Source organism: Montipora foliosa, chromosome 8 (assembly GCF_036669935.1).
Source record: "Montipora foliosa isolate CH-2021 chromosome 8, ASM3666993v2, whole genome shotgun sequence".
Taxonomy (NCBI): Eukaryota; Metazoa; Cnidaria; class Anthozoa; order Scleractinia; family Acroporidae; genus Montipora; species Montipora foliosa.
The window spans coordinates 31,477,023-31,492,818 of NC_090876.1; the positions used below are offsets into that span (position 1 = coordinate 31,477,023).

At 38.8% G+C, this 15,796-nt stretch overlaps 1 protein-coding gene across 3 annotated transcripts; it reads right to left on the reverse strand.

Moving 5' to 3' along the window:
* Positions 1–2,651: 2,651 nt before the first annotated feature.
* Positions 2,652–14,421, reverse strand: LOC137967264 (integrin beta-6-like). 3 transcript variants are annotated; one of them, XM_068813783.1, is made up of 6 exons: positions 14,302–14,421; positions 14,095–14,181; positions 12,949–13,014; positions 10,103–10,191; positions 2,911–3,021; positions 2,652–2,800 (listed from the first exon to the last, which is right to left on the reverse strand). In XM_068813783.1, exons 3-6 carry the CDS (start codon positions 13,007–13,009, stop codon positions 2,732–2,734), a joined length of 330 nt encoding a protein of 109 aa, XP_068669884.1. In that variant the 5' UTR covers positions 13,010–13,014; positions 14,095–14,181; positions 14,302–14,421; the 3' UTR covers positions 2,652–2,731. The 3 variants fall into 3 exon arrangements, with proteins under 3 accessions (XP_068669884.1, XP_068669886.1, XP_068669885.1); XM_068813785.1 differs by lacking the exon at positions 14,095–14,181 and having other exon boundaries at positions 14,302–14,389; XM_068813784.1 differs by lacking the exons at positions 14,095–14,181; positions 14,302–14,421 and adding an exon at positions 13,416–13,575.
* Between the last annotated feature and the right edge of the window lie 1,375 nt (positions 14,422–15,796).

The window sequence follows — 15,796 nt, forward strand, 5'->3', positions numbered from 1 at the left end:
GGCATTTGTTCGGTGTTTTTTTTTTTTTCTCCGTGTCGGTAAAAGTTTCGCCTGTCCACTCCCCTGGTAAGTCGGTATCTTTGTGCATAGAGCCTTTTGCGCGTATTTTCTAGGATCGAGAGGGTAGTGGAACTGCGTAGATTTCTCTGGTGGACACAGTAGAATAATTAACTTAGCCTGCAATGGCGTCGAAAATGTCATGTAACGCGAATGGCGTTGTACTGGATCCTGAAACAAGTCAGTTGGATAAACTACGCAGGCAGTGAAAACCAACACCTGGAATCTCAAAAGCGAAGAGTAATGGGACTTCGACACAATCTGTCGCCCGTCGAGCAGAAATCAAAGTGAGCTGCATTTCTAAAATAATATTTACCAAGTGTGCTGTTATGTAGAACACTGAAACCAAATGGAAAATTCTCTGGTAACTTATGGGTTCAACAAAGACAGAGAACGAGTCGAACACCTTAAGTGGATATGTGATCAACTCTGCACAGTCTTCAGGTAATGTGACAGCCAAGATTATTTGAAAGAAAGTTTGTCGTCTATTTTGTGCTTCATTATTCAAGGAACCAGTTCTTCATGGAAACAGTTTGATCCTGAATTTTAGTTTGTTGTAATATTGCGCATATTGACACGATTGATTGATGATTTCGATTTTGCGATTTATTTGTGCAGCCAAAACGTACCAATAACCAAATTGAACGTAGCAAATATCTCCCAAAATGTTTGTCGCTGATCGTAACTGTTTATATTCTGTATTCACGGTTCAAAATTAATGTTGTTTTCATGTCGTAAATATGTTATTCTGAGCGACCGTCCTGGAAACTTCCTTCTGCTCTTTCTGAAAACTGTGTATCAATATTTATTTACTTTTGCATCAATATTTGTTTTTGCATAAAGCAAGCTAACAAAAATCTGTACCTTGCTAAGTTCGCATTTGTTAGCGTTGATAGTATTTTCGGTCCAATGCTTCTGTTTTACGAAAGCGTATATGTTTTTGGTCACCCATCCAGACACTAATCCCGCCGGAGAGGGCTTGACTTTAGTAAAACTTTAGTATTACAAAGCTGTCAGATGCTCAGAGGGCACGCTTAAACTTGTGGTGAAAAGAAGTTTATCAACATGTCAGCCCAGAAGCCAATGTTGCTCACTTCCCATTTATTTTCTTCAATCTTTCTGGGTTCAGTACTTTGCTAGTAACCACATGTCTTCTCAGGCTATTTACCCAAGGCTGATACCATGGCACTACAATGGTAGACAATACCAAAACAATATCGTGCGCTGTTAGAGCTACATATTACGCAAAGATATATTTTTTCGTCGTACGAACGTGTGAGAACCTGTGAGCCAAAGGGCCTCTGCTGGTATGACTTCTGGGTGACCCCTTAAATAGTCTTAATGACCCCCCAACTTGAAAAAATTGTCTGGAACGGTGCACGTACCACAGGCAACCCAGTGTACCCTCAGGGAGGGTCTAGTTGCTATAGCTTTGGCTTCCTCCAAAAAATTTTATCAGACAACGGTAAGGAATTCCACAATAAAAAAATGGAACAATTCTGTGACGAAAACGGAATAACTCTATTGCATGGAGCCGCCAGAACACCAACCACACAAGGCTTGACAGAGAGAAGCAACAGGTCGTGGAAGGAAGACACGAGAGCAATAATAGTTGAAATCGCAGAGAAAAATATCCAAAGATGGTGTGAGTACATGAATCAAGCAGCTTATACAAGAAACATATCATACCATCACGCAATTAAAGTATTTCCTTATGAAGCTGTATTTGGAATAAAACCACACCGTGAAATTTTACAAGCTGGTAAACGACAGGCACAAAATGAGAATGATGAAGGAACTGATCAAAGCACAGCAGAACAAGCAGATGACAACGGAACCAAATGAAAAAAATCATAGAAAACCAGAGGAAGTACAATGATGATATGATCCAGCAAACAAAAAGAAAGCAAAAACAAAAACAACCAAAATTTAAGATTTCTGACATGTCGGACATGGTGGCAATAAAAATAAACAAAGTAGACAAGATCAACCCTTTTCACCCCAATATGCTCTTGGGTCAAATCATCGAAATTGAAGAGAGTGGATATGTAAGAATTGTGACAGAGTATGGCAAAGTTAACACTCTGATCACACCCTCGCGATTCTATCCTTGTATTGCCACTAATGCGAAACTAGATTTCTCTACCAAAACATCTTTTACAGCAGCATGCAAAAAAGCAAGTGGGCTATAGACGAAAAACTGCTGATTGGTGCTAAGTTTCCCCTATACGACTCATTGAGATATCTTGATTGGAAAAACAAAACAAATTGCTACAAGACACTAATCTCAAAATACTATTTTATTAATTTAATGACAAATAGCAAAATTAAATTGTAAGATTTCTGCACTTTATTTCTTGGTTTTCTCCCTGATCTTCAATAGTGCCTCTATCCTACCCCACTCTTTCTTCACTCATCTATTCTCTCTTATATACAAGTACCAATTGAAATAGCCAACTGGTTGCATCCTGCCAGTTGGGGTTAATCACATTTCTGTTAAGTTTAAATGCAGGATATTAAAAGTGGGGTGCCTGTGAACTAGCTTGATAGCTTCATGTAAGTGCACTTTCACTATAAACAAAGCATTTACAAAGCATCTTTTTTTTTACATTATGATTTGTATGTTACTGGGTAGTAACTAGTTGAGCAAAGCCGCAGTAATTTCTAGCATTGACTAACCAGGTCTAAGTGACAGTGTTACATTCTGTGGTTTCACTTTAACATCTGGATCAAGTAGCTTATCCTAAAAGTGAAAACAACAAAAAAGAGGAGTTAATAATGTTGATAGTCTTGATGTACCATTCCAACCCGATTGAAAAATCAATAAAGTAATTTAAACTGGAAAAGATTTACCTCATGGGTGACAATACGAGATGAGGGATTGGCTATTTTCTGACATCTATTTCTGGTGTGGTTACTGAGAGAGTCACATCTGTCCCTTGGCTGCTCCAGCCAAACATACACCTATAGCAACCAAATGAATCATTTTTTGTTACATGATTGATTATACAAAATGTATCATAATTACATGTAAGTAAAGTACGATCATCAGGGAGAGTGTAGTCCTGAGAAGGACTGTTTGAGATGACAGTGACTGACGTTTCGACAACCTGACCGGAAGTCATCTTCAGAGTCAAGTGATTTGTGTAACATCGGCAGACACTATAAAAACTCCGGTCGAAGATGTCATTGGTCAACTTATTTGTGATGTTATTGGTCGACTGTCAGTTGAGCCTAGATATAATTGGCTGGGGAGACTAAACAGTGATTGGTGCATTTCGATCCGTCTATAGGTCTAAGGTCTGTACGTGCAGCATAGAATACGCTGGGCAGTACTGTGATAGAGTAAATCAATGCATTGTTTGTCTGTTGATGTTCTCGATGAGTCGATTGTAGGGTGCGGGAAGTTGTAGGCATTGGTTTATTGGTGTCTGTTCTAAGTTAGTAAACCAGCTTTCCACTACAATCAGTTGGTAGTAGTTAGTGGTGTAGGTTAATATAACACATGCAGCAGATTCCCAGTCGATTCTGTGGTTTGTTTGCAGATGGTGTTCAGTTGTGTTATTGTTGATGTCACCGTTCCTCGTCGCTCCTCTGTGTTCAGTCAGTCTTGCATTCAAATTTCTGCCAGTCTCACCGATATAAGTGGCCTAGCAGTCACAAAATGTATGATACAAACATTGTACTTCTATGAAACTTTAATAAAAACATGTTAGCAAAACAACAATCTATTACATACATGTACATAGCCAGAGTTTCGACAATAAACTTTGGAAATAGAATTTATGTATATAGCAATAATTTTATATCATAAACCAAATTGCAAATAGAATTCTTTATTCGCTATATTTCACATGCGAAGAAAGTGATACGTCCAGTCCAATGTTCATGTAACCAATAACCATCTGGAGTAGAATCACTTAGCCAATCGAGCAAAGCATTCAAATAGCTTCCAAGAAGCATGGTCTTGTAATCAGCGCCAGCTTGATTAAAGTTTGTCTTTTGAAAACAGGGCATGGCTTCCTGTTTTTTGTTACTCTAGATCTACCATTAGATGATTTTATCGAGATGCAACTGCAAAAGGAGGAACATTCAACATTTCTATAAACAGTGTAAGTCAAAACAGTCCTTGTAAAGCAGTTTAATAAGGGGTGTCGCAAAAACCTAAGATCCTAAGATCTACCGGTAACACATAAGACCCCTTCCAAATCACTAAAACCAAGACCTACATGTAAGACCACCTCCAAAGCTTGATAAAACTAAGAAGCTCCCCACACTAAACTGTCGAAGGTTGTTTGGCTCTACCACGATTCTGGACAAATTATGTGTTTGCCAAATTTTCAATTAAGTGATTGTGTACATAAAATAATTATGAGCACTTGGAAAGATCACATTTTTTAATAAACACGAAGTGTCGTCAATCATGCTGAAGAAAAAAACCAAAACAATCCGGTAAGGTAAGAAAGTTCTCGGCTTTAAACTTGTCTATAACCTTCTCAATGTTTACAGTTTGGTTTACATCGTGCAAAAATCAAATAATTTGGCAGACTTCTGGCTTGATATACTCTTTGAAAAGCGATATCAAATGTACTTGATTGATAGTTTCCTTCAAAGTAGAGCATGTGAATTGAAAACTCTATCATTTTGGACTTGACAAAAACATGTCAGAATGATGACACCGCTGAAGTTTGGTATAGGTAAAGTCTGTGCACAAGCCAAGTGGCCAATTAGGCCGGAACTTATCCTGGTTTCTGTAGCATGAAGTGACTAGGAGTATTTCTACATGTACTTCCCCCTGGATGGGATGCTAGTCCAACGCAGGACTACCCCTGTTCGCCAGTACCCATTATACACCTGGGTGAAGAGAGGTACCATGAGAGTGTCTTGCCCAAGAACACAACACAATGTCAAAGTACCTTGAGGCAGTTTTGTTGCTGTTGTTGCAACTGAAAAGATTATCATTTTAGCCATACGTGTAGTGTAGCACAGCTATGGATGATCTACATGTAAATTGGGGTTTCGAATGTGCAATAGTTACTGTATGGCATGATTTTCAGGGGCAGTCCTGCAAAAATGTTTTGAGTTACATTGTATAGAGTGCAAATAAATTTCTTCAAGTTCTTGTTCAAATGTTTTGATTTTACAACAAACAGAGTATCAGTTTACAATATTATTACATGTAAGTGTTGGAAAACCAAAACCAACCGGTACATTATTGCCCATCACAAACCACACAGGCAATCAATAGAACTAGAAGGGAGGGGGCGTCTCCAAGGAAATGCCAGTGTGATGACGAGTCTTGCTTCAAAGACTTTTCAAATGGCGCCCAATGTAGAATTCTTCATGGGTCTTAGGTCTTAATTTTCAAGATTTGGAAGGGGTTTTAGGTTAGTTTTTGAAATTTGAAGGGGGTCTTACATCTTAATTTTCAAGATTTGGAGGAGGTCTTAGGTCTTAGGTCTTAGTTTTCAAGATTTGGAAGGGGTCTTAGGTCTTAGCTGTCGAGATTTGGAGGAGGTCTTAGGTGTTAGGTCTTATGGTATATGAACATCTTAGGTCCTGATTAGGTCTTACTTTTCGAGACACCCGTTTAATAAGACATCAGACCAAATCAGCGCATACCCTAAGGATTAAGATAATGTTTTTTGCAAGAAAACCTTCACAGAAATGATTGTTCTGGATCCAAGTCTATGCAAGGCTTGGTAACCAAGTTTGAGTCTGTTTGCAAGCTCACCTTGCATTTCTTGAATCTCTAAAATTTCTAAAAGTTTTGCATTGCACCTAACCTCTAAATGTACAGACACCATAAACAAGGGGGGTGTATGTGAGACAGTAGAAATTTCCATTGCCTTAGTCACTGTGACAATTGTGTCCGTCTCAATAACTTTGGATTCTGATTACAGATTTAGTACACGATAATTATACCTTTCTAATAGAAAAGCTGAAAAAAAAGACCAAAAACTGGAAGATTCAGTTGAGAATAATTACTTGAAAATGGGCATATTATTTGTACAATATGGCCAACACCTGGAACATTTCCTGGAGATGTCATCTGGAGAACTAAGATTTTATTTGCAGCAAAGAGATTTGCCATCGTCTGGAACACCCTCCAACTTGGCTGTTCGAGCACTGGTTGCTTTTGAACAACAAACCCAAGTGAAACAATCAGCTGAAGATCTCTCTAAAAGCTTGAAGCACCAACATGAGAAGATTCTAAAGCAACATACTTTGCCGAAAAAATCCTTTAGATATTGACAACTGGGAAGAGGATTTGACAAAATGGCCTAAGACGCATACTGGACAACTATTCATTCACAACTACATTTCGGAGATGAAGGCATTTTCTACTTAGTATGTTCGCCAGTATAAAGTGAGCAAAGCATACATGTATTCCTACTTTAAGAGTGGGTTTGTCCATGAAGTATTGACTCTCACAAAGTCTATCCCAGGAGGAACTATTCTGTTGTTTACTTCTGTAACTGCTTCTCAATGGCTGAGAGAGCTCCCACAAGAGGTATGGGATGTCTGCAAGCCATCTGGTAAAGTTCTTTGTGGCTACTGTAGTTGCACTGCTGGTTACAGTAGATGTTGTGATTGTGTTATTGCACTTTTGTACAAGGTAGAATTTGCCAACCAGAAAGGATACACAGACCCAGCATGTACATATCAAGCTTGTGTGCGGAACAAAGCAAGCAGAGACAAAATTAAGGACATGGAAATACAAACCCAGAAAAGACTACACCCAACCTCAACGTTTCTGTCAAATGATTGCAAGCGCCACGACTTTGACCCAAGACCAGCATGACATCATGAAGTATCAGACGAAGACAAACAGGCATTTCTCAGTTCTGTGCACCAGCACATACCTGAGGCTGTACTTAACATCTCATTCTCTCCAACAGTACAGGAGGATGTGCCCCCGACTCTTCTGGAAATTGCCAATGATATATTAGAAAAGAAGGCTGGTGCAGGTGAAGAGGAGCTAGTAAGGTTGTTTTCTCAAAAACTTTCATTTAATGACAGCAACATTAAGGAACTGGAAAAAGCAACAAGGAATCAGCCAAGTCACCATTTATGGATTTGAAAGAGCAGAGAAAGGGTAGAATCACAGCCTCAAACTTTCCCGATGTGTACACAAAAGTGAAAACTTCACAGAGAGAGAGAGGGGAGGGGGGGGGATGTGAAAACCAAAGTGACTCCCCTGCTTGCCCCGCTTCTGGAGCCCACAGACCTTAGTGCTATTCCTGCAATAAGCTGGGATTGTCTACAAGAATAAGATGCCAGTGCAGCATTATTTAGTGAAGAAGCCATGAAACATTCCAACCCAAAAATACATGCCTGTGGCTTGTTCATTTGCAAAGCATATACAGTAACCTGGGTGCTACCCCAGATAACATTTTCTCATGTTCGTGTTGCAGTCCTGCTTGTGTAGAGTACAAGTGCCCCTACTCAATAAAGGACACCACTCTAGAAAAAGGATGGGAGAAGACAGATTTTCTTGAGAAAATTGATGGAAAACTGCACCTCTAAAGATCGCATAAATATTATTTTCAAGTGCAAGGTCAAATGGGAATCAGTAGCTACAAAAGAACGTTTCTTGTTTGGATATGTACATTGTAAGGGTAAACCCCATGTAGAGGTCATCATGACTGTTTGATTACGTATTCTGGAAAGACATTCTGTCTAAACTGATTTTTTTAAAGTCGTATGTGCAGACAGTTTTGCTTATGTTCAGCAGCATTTGCTATTGCTTGTGCTGTGGAAAGCTTTGCTTTGAACCTCAAGAATTTGACAACAAAGAACCAAAATAATGGTATCCAGTGTGAATCACGCACACTGTGGTGTCGTTTGGGCATGTATACGTACTCAGGGTCTGAATTGAATCCTGACATGCACCCACCAAGCATTGGATTAGAGTGGTTAGAAGTGTTATTTGGGCTTCTTTGCTTTACATAACACCACACATAGCAAGGAAACCTTTCTGAGGTTTAATATACATGTATTGTGTTAATACTCGAAGATTATGGTGATTTTTACAAAACAAGTTTGCAAGATGTAGCTGTTTTTTTTGTGAGTGTAAATAGTAGTGTTTTATACATTTCATCACACAGCAAAACATTTTAGTGTTTCAAATTACTGTACTTCTTATCTAAACCTTTCAAATTTGAAAGCTGTTACTACTAAATCACAAGTCCTTGTTTAAATGTTTTTTGAGATAATTATCAAAGGGCAGAGCACACATTCAAGTACAATGCTGTCCAGTAATGATAATAGGGTAATTGGTAGTTATTTCTTTAGAATATAGAAGTCTTTTATACACTTGATTGCATGTTCAACATAAATGCAAACATTTGCAATGACAGAGGTTTCTTGAACATCTGATGCAGACATCTGCAAATTTCCATGTTTGCTTTGTGACACTGTCAGTGAACACTGATGACAAGCAAGCAAGTCATTAACCTTGACCTCTCGATCTGCCATCACTTGGTCGTGTGGCTGTAGCTTTTTGCAAAATCTGCTGTCCTCTACTATGAAAACAGCACTAGCTCTGCCACCATAAGTGTCAGAAACAAATGAAATATGACCATTTGGGGTAATGCCAATTAAAAACTTTGCTGTGTAATGTTGTTCATAAGACCAGCACATCGCTTCAATCTCTAGCCTGGGTTTCTCAATAAACAATTCTTTACATTCAATAATTACTCTGCACTTTGGATAGTACTTTCTAAACATGGATGGTACAGTGGGTTCCTCTGAATTATTATTAAAAATCCCTGCTTAAGAGTCGGTGCTCTTTGCTAACTGTTCATGCGTAGGGTGGAAGTATCTTTCTTAGCATCTTTAGACCCATTTCAGTAGCCTTAAAGAGGCCTTCTTTTGTAAGAATGAAAAGACACACTCAAAGGCACTTGTACTCTGTAGATAGTAGTTCAGAAAACAGTCATGCTAACATCATGGCTCCAGGACAAGATTGCAAATGTCAGTGAACTGTAAGTGAGAGGGTTTATTATAGTGCAATTAACTCCTGTCTCTTCAACCTTTGATAATTTGACCTCACAAGGTCCAGCTTCAGCTGCTTCTTTGTTTATAAATCTTTGTTTGCCTCTGTGAAGATTAATTGTCGCTTTGGACAAGATACAAAATTGGCTTGGATGATGCAAATGTTGGTTTCCCATTGAGAGTGGTTTGAGCAGACAACTCTGTTATCACTAGCTACAAAGTTCTTCAGTCCTTTGGATATCTATTCTGTCCACTCTGCTCTCTTTTTGGGGTTCTCTAGGGATGTGGTGCCAACGCAGTCCTCCTTCAACATGCCCATGATTGACAATTTTCTCGGGATACCTGGAATCATTATCGCAACCTCTGACACAACAACAGTAATGTGGCATTATTCACAATGGAATCTTCCAGATTTTTAGGCCTTTTTTCAGCTTTTCTATTAGAAAGGTATATCATGTACTAAATTCTGTAATCAGAATCCAAAGTTATTGAGATGGAACACGATTGCGGCTAAAGGTCAAGTGCTGAAACAAAAGATGCTGTCATAACCATGTCTGCCATATTGATTTGGCTTGCCCTGATTAGCCATGATGCAATCAAGAACGTGAATTCATCTATAATTTTGTCAGTTGCAGCCTTCATACTTAAGAGGTACATGTACATGTACAGCTGTACCATAATCTCTAGGTCAAACTCTTTAGTATAAGGGCCACAGTTTCAAATAATATGGCCTGTTAAGTTCACTTGACTATTCATAGCATGAGTTACTAGACTATCTGAGCGATTACAGTCCTGCAGCTCATGTACATTTGTACTGAACAATACAGAACAATAATTTTAAGTTTCATTCGTTGAACCAAGAGACCAGCTCTAAAACTTGATACTTTGTGTAAAAATTACACAAGCAAAATAGGTACATTCAAATAATTAGTAAAAAAATAGTCAAATAGAATTCAAAGTAGTTACTTTGTGTTGCAAGTTTAAGGTATTTGAAGATTAGGCACTGACAAATGACACAGACAAAATAGTATGTACAAATACTCACTTCATCTTCACACCAGGAACATGGTGGGTTAACATTTTGAATACACTTCCCACATGATTCTATTAATCTACACTCAAGTGCGCCTACATCTGCAATGATAATTTAAAGTACAATTTCCAAATTAATATATATGTAATTGTATATAGATGTACTGTTACAACAGTATACTATCCTCGATGAGATCGAAAGAAGTCATACATCTGACCTTGTAGCTCAGTTGGTAGAGCAGGAAGGTCATTGGTTCAATTCCCACCCTGGTCAGAGTTTCTCTGTCCTTGAGTGGGCCCATTTCGATAAGTAGGGCTAACACTCACATGGTTTACATGGGTAGAAAATAGCACTTCACATCACCCTCTCATAGTTATAGAACTTTCATTGTCCATGAATGATTAACCTTCGTCTTATCAAGAACTGATACCCTGCGGCTACCTCTGATAATTAATACATGTAAGTGTGGGGGTTAAGGGGTTACTACAAACAGGAGTGGCAACGACAAGTCCCCTTGAAAAATTCCTCTTTTGAATTTTTCAGCTCTCCCAGCTTCTCTGCATTTGATATCAGTAATTATAATGATTGACAGTTTTTAATCCCACATGAATTCACCAGCAGGACCTCCATGTTCTTCACCACACCAAATATCTATCACCAAACACTCCAGAATCCAAGGGCTTTACTTTACTTCTGTACTATACCCAACCCAGCCATGGCCAAGTTCTTTTACATGCTTGGGTTTCTGGAAGTGCACTCTTATCTGTTAATACCTGGTGCCAGTTGTTGAAACGATGGATAGCACTATCCACAGGATAAATAACTATTCAGTGGATAAACACTAGCAAAACCAATTAAGCTATCCAATGGATAGTGATTTATCCGGTGTATAGCGCTATCCACCTTTTGAAAAACTGGGGCCTGGTTGTATGTATCCCGTGCACCCTCACTACAGCTATCCTCTTCCACTGAGAACAGGTTTTCCCTGTCCAGAAACATATACAGTTTTTCTGGGTAGAGTCCAGTGAGCATTTTCAACACAATAAGAAGGCATGTCATGGGGCAAAAGTTCCTTGCTGCTGTGCCTTTTTCAGGATCATCCACGATGAGAAAAGTTTGGACCCTTATCATTTTTATTTACTCAGACAATCTTGGGAGTTGGTAAGTAATATGTATCTTCGACTGGAATTCTTATCACATGATTGAGATAAATAATTACATGTATCATTGAGCAACCACAAAAATGCAGTGTGCTTATTATGGCACTGACACTAGGTGAGATGCTGACCAAGACTTACAGCTGTACATGTATGAGCCTCATCTACCGGTAACCTTTGTTATAACCCTAACCAGGGTGGCTTGAGGGTTGCTACAGCTGTAGCACTTTCCAATGGTGCTACCCCAGACTAAGGAGGCATAAGCCTTCATGTTCTTATGGTAGGCTGAAGCCCTCACTGTCCTTCCCTCTAGCCATACTATTAATATTATGTCCCTTTCTTAAACATTTTTTCAGCCAAACAATGCATATTGTTATATAGATGAGATTTTTCCCCAAGCGGCACGCACTCTCAGTGGTTACTTCGAGGTCACATGACATCTAACAATAAAACTGTTTCCCGCCAAAAGTCTCTTGGCGGGCAACAGTGCAAAATCTATGACCTCAGAGAAGGGCTGCAAATAACGGCCGGTCAACCGACAATGTCCCGGTCAAAAATAGGTTTTGTCCAGTCAAATCCTTAGATGGCCGGACAATTTGTCTGGTCGTTTACGCTAGTAGGAAAAAAATTTAGAGTTTCAAGTTTTAAATATTTAAAGGTTCAATATTGTTGGCGTTTGTGAAAAAGGAGGGGAAAAGACCGATACTTAACTACCAGACCAAGTAATTTTCATAAATGATTCGCAGTAGTCATAGAATTTCCAGCTGTCGTTGCAAATTTTCACTTGCTCATTTACCAAGTCATCACCGCATTTAGCGGGTCTTACAGATGTGTACCGGCCACAAGCTAAGTGTGAATTACTTTATCATTACGCCGTGTGGGTTTTGTAAACGTGATGTGAGAAGGACAACAAAACCTCCGTGTGTCAGTACAAGGGTCATGGCACCCTTTGTCTTCAAAATTTACGTGTGAAAATAACAATAACAAGAAAGTAAGTTTAGATTCATTTGTCTACTTGTTGACATTTTTGTGTGAATCACTTAGTATAGGTAATCACATGATTTCGAGTGCAATTTGGAATAAATAAGCACAAGTAAATTTTTTCAAAGACGACCAAAATTGCACAAGCCCATAGAGCGAGTGCAATTTGTAGTCTTTGAAAAAATTTACAAGTGCTTATTTATTCCAAATTGCACAAGAAAAATCATGTGATTACTTATTAATAATATACATGAAAAAATGAGATGGTTGTGCAATCCACAGCGCGCGCTGGATTTGAAAACAAAAGATTTGATTGGTTCTGATGCCTGAAGGTTTTCGGTCGAAACGTCTTTACCAAGTTTTTTTGAGAATGTCGTTTGACATTCAAATAAGTCAGTGTCCAATATTTCCTATAGTCATTATGAGCTGATAAATTGAAACAACGACAAGTAGTCACAACATCTTCACTGAAGTTCTGTTTTGAACGACAACATAACGCATAATTTCATGATCAAAAGCAATCCAAACTCTCAATAATATTTTCTTTGTCTTCACTGATGATTTAGTGGCCTTGCAAAGACTTGCCTGGAATTGGTCATAGTCACTAAGTGGGTTGTTAGCCTGCATGCAGGCCTTCTGTGTAAGAGAGAGCGTGCTCGCAGGCTAGTGGGTTTTTTTCATTGAATTCATGACAACTACACATAGGATACTTGAACATACCACTGACGCCCAAAAATAAGACCCAAAATGTAGCGCAGAACGACAGGCAGAGTCTCCTCATTGTTTCTGTTAGGACAAAAAACGACAGCAAAATTTATCAAAAGCCAAGTAAACATGGATGCAAATAATAAACTAACCACAGATCGTAAACATCATAAAGTCAATGAATTAATGAGAGAGAGGGCCAGAGAGAAAAATAATACGGTGATCTTTGTTTCGCATTGTTGAAGTGGAAAAAACCAAACATGTCATCATGAATTCACTCTTAATTTGTGTTTGTTTAGTCTTCAAACCCCCTAAACAAATCATCCAAGAGTTTTAGTACTACCCACGAAGTAGTTTTGGCCAGACAGAAATAGCGACGAAAATACAGTGTAGAACTCCAGCCTTCGATGACATCGCCTAAAGTCCAAAGGCCCCAGTTGTTCAAACGATGGATAGCGCTATCCGCCGGATAAATCACTAACCAGTGGATATGTCGTAGCAAAGCCAACTGCTCTCTTTTGAACTAGGGCCAGCTCATTTCGACGGTAAACATAGCTCGCTTGCACCATGAAAAACGTATCCTTAAAGGTGAAATGTTGAAAGGAATCGGAAGTGAAAAGGAATTATAACTTTGGGGATATCCACTCCGCCTGGTTGCAAGCGTGATGTTCGCGTTAATACATGTATATGCCATGTTGAATGATGATTGTACATGTTCGTTTTTACTGAATAAATCAACTTCATTTCGGTCTGTTTATTCTCAACTAAACAATTGGTCTGACAGTGGAAAACCAATTCCATGTGTTTTACCTTCTAATGAAAATATATTTCTTTCTTCTACCCGAAAGTGAGCTTTCAAGTTGGCATGTAAAACGATGAGTACTTGAGTGATCGGCAAAAAAAAGCATCCCTCAAACAAAGCTTTGAAAATGCAAGTAAACATTAGGTATATGCTATAAAGTCGCGAATACCTGATGTGAGAAACACGTGAAGTCGAAAAATACGAAAGACAAGTACAAATCAAGACGAGACTTAGACCGGAGACTTAAACGATGAACGCACAAGCTGTTCTGTTGATAACAACAAATTTCTCCGCACAGTATTTTCACAATGTTCTAATCGAAAGAAAAAGCTGAAAGTTCTACAACTTTACAAACTTACCTATGGTTACCTATATTGTCTTTTCCTTTACAATTAAGCGAGCAGACTCAATCTAGACGCGGGCGTCTCCCATAGAACCATATCTCCCTTTCCGGGAGAGAAATAAAACAAATCTGGTCGTTACGCTTCAAGTAAGCTCAGTTTAGTCTCGCACCCACTCCAAGATAGTGGTAAGTTTTGAAGTTCTCACAAATAGAGACTTCACACCTTCCTAAGACAGACAGGATTTAACGGATATAAACCCATCTGATCTTTCACTCACACGATATTAGTATTCTCATACGCGTCGCAATGCTGATTAGAATTCTAATTCTCTCCAACCTCGTTAATCACGTAAAAGCACGCCAAAAAAAATGAGACCTCAAAAAAATTTAAGGAGGATTTTCTTCCTCATGCGTATGTCGGGAGATAGCTGTCATAATTTTAATATGGAAACCTTGGTCGCATTGAACACCCATACCAAGAAATCGAATTTCGATGCCTTCGACAATTTTTAATACAAATACTTTAAAGGCTGGTTTTTCACTAACGACGCATGCGCAGGCATGAGAAGCGCTTGGTTGTTTACCATTCACGAAAAATTTCCATCGGGTAAAAAACGGGAGGCTCGAAATAGTTTCACCTTTTTTTCAAACTAACAAACGTATTCTGTCCTTAGATACAGACAGGATAATCATATCAAGACGAAATTTGGCAAGGGTATTAATTACCCAGCATAGATTTCTCACATCACAATCTCCTCCAAAACAAGAGGGATTGATTTGCAGGGCCGTAGCCAGAAAAAAATTATGACGGAGGCAATGTCCATGGTTAAATCCTCTTCGTAGTATTAGTGGTGTTTATGATGACTACATTTTAAAGACAACACAGGAATCACGCTTTATTTTTAAAAATCACGAAAAAGTGACTGAGGCAAGTGCCTCGGTTTGCCTCTTACTGGCTACGGCCCTGATTTGGGTGGTATTGAATTGCAGCGTTCCAGGCAATTTTTTCAAGTCAGGGGTCATTAAGACCATTTAAGGGGTCACCCAGAAGTCGTACCAGCAGAGGACCTTTGGCTCACACCTTCATTCGACGAAACAGATCTTTTTCTGAGGTTAAAAACTGGGCTACCAGCCTATTAATCATTTGACAGAAAGAAAAAATTCCTGTCATCTTTAGATTAAATAGGCGCGCATTGCGTACGTGTGGTAGTGCAGTAACACAGCGCTTTATTCCATATTGTCAACTGAGCTGCATTTTGTCTTCCAAGATATTCAAGTTCAATATGTAGCTCTAATGGTACACGATATTGTTTGGTATTGTATATCATTGTCGTGTCATGGTAAAAGTCTCTGTGGTTACTAGCAAAGTACTAAACCCAGAAAGATTGAAGAAAATAAAAGGGAATTGAGAAACATCTTCCAGGTTGACATGTTGATCATTTCCAAGTTCCCTCACAACTTCTTCTCACCACAAGTTTAAGCGTGCACTTTGAACATCTGAAAGCTTTGCATTACAAATGTTCAATGAAGTTAAACCCTATCCGGCGGGGTTAGTATCTGGATGGGTGACCTAAAAAATACAGAAGCATAGGACCGAAAATTATATTTTAACGCCCAAAAATGCGAACCAAGTAAGGTTACAGATTTTGTTTGCTTGCTTTATGCAAAAGTGATCAACTTACCGCAGCGTGTTTACAGTGAAGCATCTGTGTCAAATG